Source organism: Pan paniscus, chromosome 12 (genome assembly GCF_029289425.2).
Source record: "Pan paniscus chromosome 12, NHGRI_mPanPan1-v2.0_pri, whole genome shotgun sequence".
In the NCBI taxonomy this organism is placed as follows: domain Eukaryota; kingdom Metazoa; phylum Chordata; class Mammalia; order Primates; family Hominidae; genus Pan; species Pan paniscus.
This window is the reverse complement of record NC_073261.2, coordinates 17,444,834-17,459,233: the sequence shown is the minus strand read 5'-3', so window position 1 is coordinate 17,459,233 and position 14,400 is coordinate 17,444,834. Positions and strand designations below refer to the sequence as shown.

At 38.2% G+C, this 14,400-nt stretch overlaps 1 protein-coding gene across 2 annotated transcripts in view; it reads left to right on the top strand.

Moving 5' to 3' along the window:
* Window positions 1-13,627, top strand: part of BUB1 (BUB1 mitotic checkpoint serine/threonine kinase) — an 88,168-nt gene extending 74,541 nt beyond the window's left edge. For both annotated transcript variants that reach the window (XM_003804703.4, XM_063594542.1), the window contains 8 exons: window positions 652-890; window positions 2,059-2,202; window positions 9,247-9,362; window positions 9,675-9,836; window positions 10,014-10,171; window positions 10,273-10,444; window positions 11,630-11,736; window positions 13,301-13,627. In XM_003804703.4, coding sequence (XP_003804751.3) covers window positions 652-890; window positions 2,059-2,202; window positions 9,247-9,362; window positions 9,675-9,836; window positions 10,014-10,171; window positions 10,273-10,444; window positions 11,630-11,736; window positions 13,301-13,496 — 1,294 coding nt within the window. In that variant the 3' untranslated portion in view covers window positions 13,497-13,627. The remainder of the gene's footprint in view (window positions 1-651; window positions 891-2,058; window positions 2,203-9,246; window positions 9,363-9,674; window positions 9,837-10,013; window positions 10,172-10,272; window positions 10,445-11,629; window positions 11,737-13,300) is intronic.
* The last annotated feature ends 773 nt before the right edge of the window (window positions 13,628-14,400 follow it).

Sequence of the window (14,400 nt, the reverse complement as noted above, 5' to 3'; positions counted from 1 at the left end):
TTTTTTCTTTATATCATTCTATAAGCATTAAAAAAAAATTTTTTTTCACTTTTTAAACTTTTTTGTTAAAAACGACCACACAAACATACACATTAGCTGAGGCCTACACACCCAGGGTCAGGATCATCAGACATCACTAGGAGACCGGAGGTTTTCGGCTCCATTATGATCCTATGGGGCCACCATTGCATATGCTGTTCTCTGAATTTTTGTTATGCAGCACATGACTATATATATGGAAGTGTACTGGAGTGTTGTATTGTGATTGACATTTTCTGTTTGTTTCAATGTTATAAAAGCAGCCATTTTTGGAATAAAGTTAAATATTCAGTCTTGATGATAGTAGTGTCGTATAGATGCAGCTTGGAGAAATAAACCCACTCCTGACATTTCCTACTAAAGAATATCCCATGTATTACCTCACCTATTTATCTAATATAACCATATCTTGATTTTATTATTTCTGTTCATATTGTACTAGCTGTATATTTTCATAGATTTGTTTGTCTAAAAATGCTTTAATCAACTTTTAGTCTGTGAGGCTATTGTGAAATGTCATTTCTAGAATGAGAAGGGAATTTCATGTGACTGAATCCAACAGATTTCTAATCATGCGGTGTTTTGGTTTCTTTATTCCTTTCACACGTCCAGTCCAATTCAAGAGAAAAGCCCAGAACAGGCCTTGTTGTCTCACATGTATTCAGCATCCTTACTTCATCTGAGCCAGCCTGCTGCAGGTGGGGTACTTACCTGTGAGGCAGAGTTGGGCGTTGATGCTTGCAGACTCACAGACACTGATGCTGCCATTGCAGAAGATCCACCAGATGCTATTGCTGGGCTCCAAGCAGAATGGATGCAGATGAGTTCACTTGGGACTGCTGATGCTCCAAGTACGAACACTCACTCTTTGTTATGCCCTTGAATCAGGACAGGAGCATGGGGAAAGCTGTCCCATGAAAGAAACCCACAGTGGGACTTGAATGTCACTGAGTAGAACAGATGTCAGTGAGTTCAGACGAAACTTGCATAATGCATCACAATGGAGTAACAGTAGCATACTTGAAGGGCAAATCAATTTTAATTTTAGAAGATATCAAAATAACTACTGTTGGAAGAGGGAATTAGAATTTGACAGCCTACTACGTGCCAGGCTTTTAATCTAATACTATTATATTTTACATTTTACAGAAGTAAACTGAGGCTGAAGGTTAAAGAGACACCCCCCCCCCACCCCCTTGTTACACATAAACAGTCTGGCATAGTGGTTAAGAGCAGAGTCTGGAGATGGACTGACTATGTTCTCATCCTAGCTCCCTCACCTAAGTAGTCACGTGATCTTGACCAAGATCATTTCAATTTTCCATATCCCTCTTTTCTGTAGAGTTGAGCTGATGCTAGTACCTACCTTAGAGGCTTATTGTAAGAACCAAGTAAATTAATAAAGCACTGAGAACAGTGTTCTGCATGTGCTTAGCGCTGAGTGAGTGTTAACCATGTTGGATTAGTATTTGATAACTGCCACTAATATAATTTTTTGTAACATTCCAGGTTGGAGAGAAAGCTTTTTCTTACTTTTAGAAATTATTTCTCTTTTGTGGACCCAAAGTATATCTCATATATGCAAATTGCACATAGGTAGTATAAGTTTTGTGGATATAAGTGGAAAAGAAATTAAATAATATGTGTCTATCTGAGCACATTAGAAGTAACTAATGTCCACATCTGCCCTTAAGACATGTATCCCTAATTGTGTTAAAGATAGAATCTAGCCGTTCCAGTTGAGTGGAGCAAATGCACCTAGAGTTGATTCCCTTTGTCACAACTAAATATTGATCCAAATTTGTAGATCTAAAATGGCAAATAATAAACTGTGCAGAGCTACCAATTTTGACTTTTAAAAATAGTTCTTTTTTATTTTGAATTAATGCTCTTAAAAGTATAAGGCTTTGAAAGCTTACTTAGTAAATATCTCTACTCACTTTGTCTATAATTTATTTGGTAAAGTTCTTGAGTACTCAATTCATGTTCCTTTTTTTTTTTTTTTCTCATTCCTTTAAGACTTCATTGTTGGGAACCCATGGGATGATAAGCTGATTTTCAAACTTTTATCTGGGCTTTCTAAACCAGTGAGTTCCTATCCAAATACTTTTGAATGGCAATGTAAACTTCCAGCCATCAAGCCCAAGACTGAATTTCAATTGGGTAAGAATTATTTGGATAATATAACTTTAAATTCTTGTTTCTCTATGAGAAGTTGATGGTAACGTGTGTGTGTGTGTGTGTGTGTGTGTGTGTGTGTGTGTGATTCTCCTATTTGCCCCCCAAACTCCAATAGGGAGTTGTATCTGTAATACTAAACTGATCATTTTGTTAAGCCATGATTGTAGGATTGTGCTTGCTGTTGGGACTATAACTCCTATAACTCATAGAGGGCAATTTGCCAATATCTATTAAAATTAAAAATGCATTTACTTTTAAAGCCAGCTATCCACTTTTAAGGATTTCCTATAGATATTATTATATACTTCTATAGTAAAATACTATAGTAACATTGGCAACAGAACAAGAAAGCTCACTCTGTACTGATAGGGAATGAGCTCCAAAACATACCATACTGTTAAAAGGGCAGAGCCGTATGTATTATATGCCACAATTAAAACAGTTAGCTGTAGGTGGGAGTGGGAAACAATGGTAGCAAGACTTCACAATATTCCCTTTTAAGTTTTTTAATGAATAGACTTTATTTTTAAGAGAAGTTTTAAGCTTACAGAAAAATTCAGCATAAAGTACATATTCCTACCTCCCCATATATACACACACAGATTTTCGTGTTACTAACATCTTGCATGAGTGTGGTACATTTGTTAAAATTAAGCCAATGTTGATGCATTATTAATTGAAGTGCTAGTTTACATTAGGGTTCACTCTTTGGGTTGTATATCCTGTGGGGTTTTTGACGAATGTAGTACAGTGACATGTATCCATCATTACAGTATCATACAGAATCATTTCCTCACCCTAAAAATCCCCTGTGCCTCACCTATTCATCCCTTCCTCCTTGTCCCCCAACGCCTGGCAACCACTGATTGTTTTGCTGTCTGTGTAGTTTTGCCTTTTCCATAATGTCATATAGTTGGAGTCATATAGTATATAGCCTGTTCAACTGGCATCTTTTACTTAGCAATATGCATTTAAGGTTCCCTTGTGTCATTTCATGATTCGATAGCTTTTTTTTTTTTAATCACTGAATAATGTTTAGTGCATGAATGTACCACACCGTTAAACCTTTCCACTCATCTAAGGAAAGAGATCTTGGTTACTTCCAAGTTTTGGCAATTATGATGAATAAAGTTGCTGTAAACATCTGTGTGCAAGTTTTTGTGTGGACATAAGTTTTCAACTCATAATTTGGGTAAATACCAAGGAGTGTAATTGCAGGGTTATATGATGAGAGTATGTTTACTTTTGTAAGAAACTTCCAAAGTGGCTGTACCATTTAGCATTCCCACCAACAGTGAATGAGAATTCCTGTTCCCCAGTCTTGCCCTCATTAGGTGGTTGTCAGCGTTTTGGGTTTTAGCCATTCTGATACGTGAACAGTGATATCTCAATCTTGTTTGAAGTTTCAATTACCTGAAGACATACTGTGTTGAATATTTTTTCATATGCTTATTTGCCATCAGTATATCTTCAGTGAGATGTCTATCCAGATCTTTTGTCCATTTTCTAATTGGTTGGTTGGTTTCTTATCATTGCCTTGTTCCTGATCTTAGGGGGAAAGCATCTACATAGTTTATTACCTATAAGTATGATTTTAGCTGTAGGTTTTTTGTAAATGTTCTTTGTCAAGTTAAGAAAGTATCTCTCTATTCCTAGTTTGCTGAGAGGGTTTTTTTTAAATCATAAGTGGGTGTTGGATTTTGTTTATCGTGCTCCTTTCAATATTTTCTGCATTTATTGATATGATTATATGATTCTTTGTTGATGTGATGGATTTCATTAATTGAAATTAATTAATTAAGTGTTGAACTAGCCTTGTATACCTGGGATAAATTGCACTTGGTTGTTATAGTGTATAATTCTTTTTATACATTGTTGGATTGGATTTACTATAATTCTTTTTACACATTGTTGGATTGGATTTACTAATATTTTGCTGAAGATGTTTGTATCCGTGTTCATGAGAGGTACTGGTCTATAGTATTCCTTTCTTGTAGTATCTTTATCTGGTCTTGGTGTCAGGGAAATGCTGGCCCCTTAGAGCCCCTTAGGATGAGATAGGAAGTATTCCCTCTGCTTCTTTCATCTGCGAGAGATTGTTGAGAATGGATATAATTTGTTCCTCAAATGTTTGACAGAATTCACTAGTGAACCCATCTGAGCCTAGTGCTTCCCGTTTTGGAAGGTTATCAATTACTGATTCCATTTCTTTAACAGATATAGGACTGTTCAGATTATCTATTTCTCTTTTGTGGGCTTTGGTAGATTGCGTCTTTCAAGGAATTTGTTCATTTCATCTCAATTCTCATTTGTGGATATGGCATTCCACTATTGATTTCTACTGTAATGTTTATTTCTTCTATTCTGCTTACTTTAGTTTTAATTTGCTCTTTTTTCTAGTTTCTTAAGGTAGAATCTCATTGATTTTTAGATCTTCTTTTCTAATATATGTATTTAGTGCTACAAATTTTCCTTTACTGCGTCCCACAAATTTTGGTAAATTGTATTTCCATTTTCATTTGGTTCAAAATATTTTTAAATTTCTCTTGAGACTTCTTTGACCAATGTGGTATTCAGAAGTATGTTTAATCTCCAAGTATTTGGGGGACTTTACCTTTCATACTGTGTATGATTTCTGTTCTTTTAAATTTGGTAAAATGTTTTATGGCCCAGAATGTTGTCTATTTTGGTGAATATTCCATGTGAGCTTGAGAAGAATGTATATTCTGCTGTTATTCAATGAAGTATTCCATAAATGTCAATTAGATCCAATTGATTGATGCTACCATTCAGTTCAACCATGTTTTTACTGCTGATTTCCTGCCTGCTTTATCTGCCCCTTCCCGTCCCTCCCTGTCCCGCCCCTCCCCTTCCCTCCCCTTCTTTTCTTTCTTTGTTGAAATAGGGTATCACTCTGTCATCCAGACTGGGGTGCAGTGGCACAATCTTGGCTCACTGCAACCTCAAAATCCTGGATTCAAGCAATCCTTTGGCCCCAGCTTCCTGAGTAGTTAGGACTACAGTCATGCACCACAACATGCAGCTTTTTTTTTTTTTTTTTTTTTTTGGTAGAGATAGGGTTCTCGCTATGTTGCCCAGGTCTCGAACTTCTGACCTCAATCAATCTTTCTGTCTTGGCCTCCCAAAGTGCTGGGATTACAGGTGTGAGCCACCACACCCAGTTGATCTGTCCATTTCTGATGGAAGGGTGTTGAAGTCTCCAACTATAATAGTGAATTCATCTTTTTCTCCTTGTAGTTCTGTTAGTTTTCGGTAACTTTTGACTCACATATTTTGACACTCTCTTGTTAGGCTTATACACATTATGTCTTCTTGGAGAATTAATCCCTTTAACATTATATAATGCAGGCCAGGCACAGTTACTCACACCTGTAATCCAGCACTTTGGGAGCCAAGGCAATAGGATCAGCTGAGGCCAGGAGTTTGAGACAAGTCTGGACAATGCATTGAGGCCTTGTCTCTACAAATATTTTTTTTAAAAAATTAACCAGGCATGGCAACACGTGCCTGTAAGTCCCAGCTACTTGGGAGGCTGAGGCTGGAGGATCACTTATGCAGAGGAGTTCAGATTAGCCAGGGAACATAGCAAGACCTTGTCTTACACACACACACATACACACACACACACACACACACACACACACACGTAACGCCATTTTCTATGCTGATAATTGTTTTGCTCTGAAGTCTGCTCTGTCAGAAATGAATATAGCTATTATTACATTTTCTTTTATTAGTGTTAGCATGGTATGTCTTTTTCTATCCCTTTACTTTTTTTTTTTTTTTTTTTTTGAGAAGGAGTCTCGCTCTATCACCCAGGCTGGAGTGTAGTGCCGTAGTACTGTGATCTTGGCTCATTGCAACCTCCGCCTCCCAGGTTCAAGTGATTTTCCTGTCTCAGCCTCCTGAGTAGCTGGGACTACAGGCGCACACCACCACGCCCAGCTAATTTTTGTATTTTTTTTTGGAGACAGGGTTTCACCATATTGGTCAGGCTGGTCTCAAATTCCTGACCTCAGGTGATCCGCCTTCCTTGGCCTCCCAAAGTGCTGAGATTACAAGTGTGAGCCACCGCACCTGGGCTTATCCCTTTACTTTTCATCTGTCTTGGTATTTAAAGTATGTCTTTGTTTTGATTGGTATATTTAGACCACTGATATTTAAAGTGATTATTGATATAATTGGATTGTCACTATATGTGTTTTCTACTCCTTGCCCTTGTTCTTTGTTTCTTTGTCTGCTATTCTCTTTCTTCCTTCTCTGATTTTGAGTTATTTCATAATTCCATTTTGTCTCCTCTCAGTGTATTAATTATACTTCTTTTAAAATTTTTTTAAGTGGTTAACCTAGTGTTTGCAATATACATCACAACTAATCTTTTTTGCTTGTGTAAGAAAATTTTTATTCTTCACATTTGAAGGATAATTTTACTGGATACAGAATTCTAGATTGGTGGATTCCAAATTTCTAAGTACTTTAGATATTTCACTCCACCTCTTCTTGCTTGCATGGTTTCTGAGAAGTCCTGTGTAATTCTTATCTTTGCTCCTCTATAGGTAAGATGGTTTTGTCTTGCTTCTTTCAATATTTTCTCTGTGTCTTTTTCTGCAGTTTGAATATGATATGCCTAGATGTTGATTTTTCAGTATTTATCCTGCTTGGTGCTCTCTAAGCTGATCTGTGGTTTGGTGTCTATCATTAATTTTGGAAAATTCTCTGCTATTATTACTTCAATTTTTTTTTTTTTTTTTTTTTTTTTTGAGACAGGGTTTTGCTCTTTTTTGCCCAGGCTACAGTGCAGTGGCACAATCTTGGTGCACTGCAACCTCCGCCTCCAGGGTTTAAGCAATTCTACTGCCTCAGCTTCCCGAGTAGCTGGGACTACAGATGCCCACCACCATACCCGGCTAATTTTTTGTATTTTTTGTAGAGATGGGGTTTCATCATGTTGGCCTTGAACTCCTGACCTCAAGTGATCCGCCCATCATGGCCTCCCAAAGTGCTGGGATTACAGGTGTGAGCCGCTGCACCCGGCCTCAGATATTTTTGTCTGTTCCTTTCTCCCTTCTTCCTTCTGGTATTCCCATTCTACATCTGTTATACATTTTGTAGTTGTCCCACATTCCTTAAATACTCTATTCTATCTATTTCTTTCTATTTTTTTTTTTTTTTTTTTTTTTGCATTTCAGTTTTGGAAGTTTTTATTGGCCTATCTTCAAGCTCACTGATTCTTTTCCCTGCCATGTATAGTCTATTGGTGAGTCAATGAAAGGCATTCTTTATTTCTGTTACAGTGGGTTTTTATTTCTAGCACCTTTTTTTGCTTCTCAGTTTCTCTCTGCCTGTATTACCCATTTCTTCTTGCACACTGTCTACTTTTTTCATTAGAACCCTTAGCATGTCAATTAGAATTAAAAAAAAATTTCTAGTGTGGGCCTGGCATGGTAGCTCATTCCTATAATCCCACCACTTTGGGAGGCTGAGGTAGGATGATCACTTGAGCCCAGGAGTTTGAGGCTGTAGTGAGCTATGTTCATGCTACTGCACTCTAGCCTGGGTGACAGAGTGAGAACCTATCTCTAAAAACACAAACAACAAAATCCTAGTCTGATAATTCTAAAATCTCTGCCATATGTGTGTCTGTTTCTGATGCTTACTCTGGCTCTTCAGGCTGTGATTTTTGTCTTTTACTATGCCTTGTGAGTTTTTGTTAAGAGCCAGACCTAATATATGAGCTAAAAGGAAATGGGATTAAATAGACCTTTAGTGTGAGCTTTCATGCTTAATCTGCCTATGGGTTAGGCTGTGTTTACTGTTTGCTGTCACTACATAAGAGGCTATAATTGCCCTATGTGTCCTTATTTTTTTGTTTCCCCTGTTGTCTTTGGGTTTCCCTACGGACTTTTTAAATAAGGTCTGAGATGTGCAGTTCTTTACATTATAACTCCCCCAGTACTGGTTCCAGCAGTGGTTTCTGTTCCTGGGCTTCTAGTTTGGCAAGCTGTGATTCTCTGTGTCCACTTGTCTGTCTCTCTAATTTTGGAGGAAGCAGATTGTCCTTTGACCTCAGTTCTCTAATGGATCTCAGAAGCGTCGTTGATTTTCAGCCATTTGGCTTACTGTGAGGGTGGAGTGATGACTCCAAGCTCCTCATATGCTGGACCAGGAACCAGAAATCTACTACTTTACATCTGATTTTGAACATGTGAATTCTTGTTTTTAATTTAATTTAAAAATCTACTAGTACAGTCTAGGTGTGTTAGCTCACTCCTGTAATCCCAACACTTTGGGAGGCCAAGGCAGGAGGATCACTTGAAGCCAGGAATTTGAGACAAGCCTGGGCAACATGGTAAGACCCCATCTCTACAAAAAATTTAAGAATTAGCTGGGCATGGTGGTGCACGCCTGTGGTCCTGGCTTCTCAGGAGCCTGAGGTGGGAGGATCACTTGGGCCCAGGAGGTCAAAGCTGGAGTGAGCTATTACCTTGCCACAGCAACCCAGACTGGGCAACAGCAACACCCTGTCTCTAAAGAACAAACAAAAAACTACTACAAATTCACCTCTGTGGTCTTTCCCCCAAAATCCAGTAACTCCAAAGTAACCACAAGAAATGTATCAAACAAACCCAATTTGAGGGCCATTCTACAACATACCTGACTAGTACTCTTTGGAACTGTCAAGGTCATCAAAAACAAGGAACATCTGAGAAACTGTCACAGCCCAGAAGTGGCTAAGTGGACATGATAACTAAACATAAAGTATCCTAGAACACAGGCAAAAACTAGTGAAAGTGAGTAAGATGTAGAGCTTAGTTAATAGGAGCATACTACTTTGGTTGATTGATTATTTGTGACAAATATACCATGGTTATGTAAGAGTTAACAACTGCAGACAGTGGATGCGAAGTATACAGAAAACTCTATGTCTTTGTAACTTCTTTGTAAATTGAAAACTATTTAAAATAAAAGGCGTACATAAATTAAAATTTTCAATTACCTTCTAAGGTTCTAAGCTGGTCTATGTCCATCACCTTCTTGGAGAAGGAGCCTTTGCCCAGGTGTACGAAGCTACCCAGGGAGATCTGAATGATGCTAAAAATAAACAGAAATTTGTTTTAAAGGTAAATGACCTGAGTTGTCTTTTGTATGATATAGAAATGAATTTTAGAACTTGAGTTTGCCAATAAATTTTTTTTCTTTAAGATAGTGTTTTTATTTATATCTATAGTTGGCAATTAAAAAACAAAAACTACAAAAGATTTAGAATTTTTTTCCCACTAAAATTGTCTTGCAGCAAGCCCCACATTGCAGCAACAGTTCATAGCTTGTCATCACTATCAACACCACATCTTTTATTGGGATAGAGGTTGCTTTATTGCTATCATTTTTCAGAATACGAGATTGGATATGAATTTCACATACCTGTTTTGCAGGTCCAAAAGCCTGCCAACCCCTGGGAATTCTACATTGGGACCCAGTTGATGGAAAGACTAAAGCCATCTATGCAGCACATGTTTATGAAGTTCTATTCTGCCCACTTATTCCAGAATGGCAGTGTATTAGTAGGAGAGCTCTACAGCTATGGAACATTATTAGTAAGTATTCATTTTTATGATGAGCACATGAATTTAAAATGGATTTTTGGCTTGTACCTTGCACGTACTTTTGTGGTTGGGGCTTTTGTGGAGTGGTGGGCAGGGGCAAAGCTCTCAATTTGAAATTTTATTAATCTTGTGCAACTAACTCAGGATTCCACTTTCCATTGTTCCTAGAATGCCATTAACCTCTATAAAAATACCCCTGAAAAAGTGATGCCTCAAGGTCTTGTCATCTCTTTTGCTATGAGAATGCTTTACATGATTGAGCAAGTGCATGACTGTGAAATCATTCATGGAGACATTAAACCAGACAATTTCATACTTGGAAACGGGCAAGTGTTATGCTTTTAACAGGGTTCTTCTCTTCCTATTTCCATAGCAGCCTTTCATCATTTGTGCTCATGCAGCCTGGCTTTGTTTGTGTTTAATATAGATTTTTGGAACAGGATGATGAAGATGATTTATCTGCTGGCTTGGCACTGATTGACCTGGGTCAGAGTATAGATATGAAACTTTTTCCAAAAGGAACTATATTCACAGCAAAGTGTGAAACATCTGGTTTTCAGTGTGTTGAGATGCTCAGCAACAAACCATGGAACTACCAGGTATAAAACTAAAGTGAGGGACTTGGAAATATTTTTCTGTGTTGCGCTTATCAGATTTTCAAAATGAATTTGGGGATCTAGGTAGTTTGAGGTGGTCTTTTGAGGAGCAGTTGAAGGAGAGATGAGCCTAAGGCCAACGTGGCAGGGATAGAATTCTATTCCTGAAGAATACTCTGCTTTCTTATTAGTCCATTATAGATCCTGTTATCAGGAAAGGGGAGCAGATATATTCTGTGAGTTTGATCATAGGGAAGAGTATTTAATGATTAGTGAACCCTTCAGAAAGGAAGTCATGCAGCAAAGAGACAGCTTGGTTTATTGAGATCAAGGTAGGCCAGCCCAATTTCCTAAATCAGGGATAACAGGGAGACCTGCATGCCCACTCCAGGCAGAGTTGAGCACATGTTGGATATACCTGGGATGCTCTCAGGCAGGATGGTGGGTTTGACTGTAATAGATGGTACAGCCAGATTCCTAACTGGCCAGATCAAGAAATGGATCATTATTATTCTAATGGAAGACTGCTGAATTTTCAACCAACTAGAATATTAGATGACCAGGGAGGAGAATGCTAATTGGGATAAATGAAATATTTTGAACCTGGGTTTAACAAAACCAACTGCCAAGTTCCCTGGTGAGAGCTATGTCTTTCCAGGAGCCCATGGTAAAAGGGGCAAAGATTTGGTGGGGGTGGGGAGGGGTCTTGTTTCTGGTATGTTGTCACTGCTAGTGAGGCCTTAGGAGATGGTCATCTTCTATCCTGTGGATGTGGATGGGGCTGGAGTGTTCTTTTCAATTATGAACATATCACACAACAAGAGGCCATGGGGGCGAGTTAGAGAACTACAACCAGAGTCCCAGGGGAGTGAGCTGGGAGGACTTCCAAGCTGTCTGTGTGGAAGAGGGCTTAGAGTGTTGTGTTTGTCCTCTGTGTGACAGAATGAAGGACTTGAGAGGGACATGGTAGCTCAGGAGGGCAGAGCTTTTCAAGAGACTGGAAGCCTGTGGCAAAGCCTAGATATTCAGTAAGACATGTTAGTGGGGCGATTGAACAAATGCCTTCCAAAATGTTTTAAAAGTAAAATCCTGTGAGTATTTAACTTGCTGCCTAAGTTAGACAGGCATCTTGATATAGTCATGTGTAAATTACTATTTAAGTCATATATACCTCTATCTTCTTCATAGATCGATTACTTTGGGGTTGCTGCAACAGTATATTGCATGCTCTTTGGCACTTACATGAAAGTGAAAAATGAAGGAGGAGAGTGTAAGCCTGAAGGTCTTTTTAGAAGGTGAGTATTAGCGTTGGTGCTGTAGTGAAAAGAGAATCACTAAAGTAGAATGTTGGGTTCCATCTGGCAAAAAAAAAAAGGATCTCTGCCACCGCATGGAAATCCTATGCCTTGGGCAATATGGTGACAGGACAGTCCTGGGCACTGGGCACAGGGAGCAAGCTGCATAGCTTTACCACTTCTCTCTCCCCACTGGGGCAGCTGATGTCCTCACTGAAAGCTCCTGGCCAAATGGTTGACATCCTGTACACACGCAAATGTTTCCACCCCTAATCACCTAATGTCACTGGACCTCAGGTTTTCACTTGTTTTTTCTTTTCTTTTTTTTTTGGTCCATGGAAATACTGATCCTATTTTTGTCAGATATTTGTAAGAAGCGAAGGAAATAGTGTATGTGAAAGTGCTTCATAAATTATAAAGTAATATGAATAGCTCTCTCTCACAGGACAGTCCTAGCCCTGTGTTTCTTGGGCTTCTCAAAGATTTTTTTTAATCTATAAATCACAGTGAAAATTCATGATTAGGCAAGAGCTCTTCCTGTCAACATGGATGGCTCTCCTAACACAATGTGTGAACAAACTGTTGGAATGTTTTGTTTAAGCTGAGTATTTGGTACCTGCATATTCATTATATCACTTATACTTTCTTTTTTGAGGCATAAAAACATGCAGAAAAGTACACTCATCTTAAGTGTACAGCCTAATGGACTTTTACATATGTTTATATCTTCTTGAGAAAACGTAAGAGTAGGAACCTCATCTGTGAACCTCATCTCCCCCAGCCCCCACAAAAAAAAAGAAAAATGGCAATAATTTTATGAAATGTCATATACTGTACATAAGTAAGGTTAGGTTCAGGCCCTGGAGGAAAGCTTATAACAACTATTCTTTATTCTGCATAATGAGCCCTCATGTTTAGTAAATACTTTATTCCATCTTTGGCTCAAAATTGAAGGAACAGATAGTTTCATCTCTGACCACCAGTGTGAAGAAGAGCTGGAAGTTAACCCTCAGCAGGCCTGATGGCATTTCCTGTGTGGAGCCCAATTCCTTTGCATTCTACTTTCTCTCCCAACACCTTATCTCCATGTTCTGGAGTTTCTGCGGTTAATTTTAACAATTATAGTAGTTGGAACTCTTAACTCTGAGCTCTCTCCTGGGCAGTCCAGCCTGTCTACTTGCTCCTGGTGCATATGCAGTTAGGCTTGACAGAAGCATTTGTCCAGATTATCCAATTCTGGCAGTATTGTATGTACGGCTAGCCAGAAGCAGATAGTTTGGGTTTTTATTTAAAGGGAGAGAGAGAAAATTTTTTGACTTGCAGTATTGCTAAAAGATTACTTATCTTATTTTTTGGAACAAGATGTATAAGACAGTTAATTGGGTCTTTAATCTCTCTCATGTATAATAGATATAGTGTTTCCATACTTGCTGCATTGTATTGTGTTTAGGTGAGAGTTGTTATACTAAACTGTCCAAGCCTGTGGAAGTCAGATGCAGGGGTGGGGTTATCCTGCATATTGAAGGCTACATTTTAGCCATTATTTATGCTTTGTCTTTTTCAGGCTTCCTCATTTGGATATGTGGAATGAATTTTTTCATGTTATGTTGAATATTCCAGATTGTCATCATCTTCCATCTTTGGATTTGTTAAGGCAAAAGCTGAAGAAGGTATTTCAACAACACTATCCTAACAAGATTAGGGCCCTACGTAATAGGCTAATTGTACTGCTCTTAGAATGTAAGCGTTCACGAAAATAAAATTTGGATATAGACAGTCCTTAAAAACCACACTGTAAATATGAATCTGCTCACTTTAAACCTGTTTTTTTTCATTTATTGTTTATGTAAATGTTTGTTAAAAATAAATCCCACGGAATATTTCCATGTAACTTAGTTGTTATAAATATTTCAACAAAATATACAACCCCATAAGGTCCCTATATAGCAGGCTGATTGGGCTGCTTCTGGGATGCAAGCATTTGTGAGAATAATTCAGACATGAGCATTCTCTAGAAATCACTTTTTAAACACTGACCTGTTTAAGCCAAAAAAGGGCCAAGACAGCTATTTTCCAAATTTGAAGTTTGGTGTCTGTGTAAACACACACACACACACACACACACACACACACACACACACACTTCCCTAACATTTCCAAGGGACTTCAAGTTTTTATGAATAAAGCTTGCCTGTCCTTTATTGTACCTGTTCTTCATTGCTTTCTACGAAATACAAATCCTAAGCCTGTTTATTTTTTAAAAGTACCAAAGGAAAATCTCTGATCTTAAAGTCTTTCTTATAAGCTATATAGATCATTAACTAACCATCTCTAAAATTATAGCAGACAACTTGGCATTTGTTGACTTTCAGAGCTGGAAGGGCCTTCTAGCCTGGACTGACCTTCCTTCCTCCATCCCTCCTTCCCTTGTTCCCTTAGCATTACAATGAAAACAAATCCCAGGTTATGCACAGTTCAGGACAGAGTGAATTGCTTCCTCCTACCATTATCAGCCATCGTGTTGCCCATTCCAGAGGCAATCACACCCCATTTTTTATGAATCTTTCCAAAAAGAATGTAATGCGTATTTCTATATACTGTATTTTTGAAGCAACTAGCATAATTCTGCTTTTTTTACTTAATGTGTGGCAACAGAGAATATAA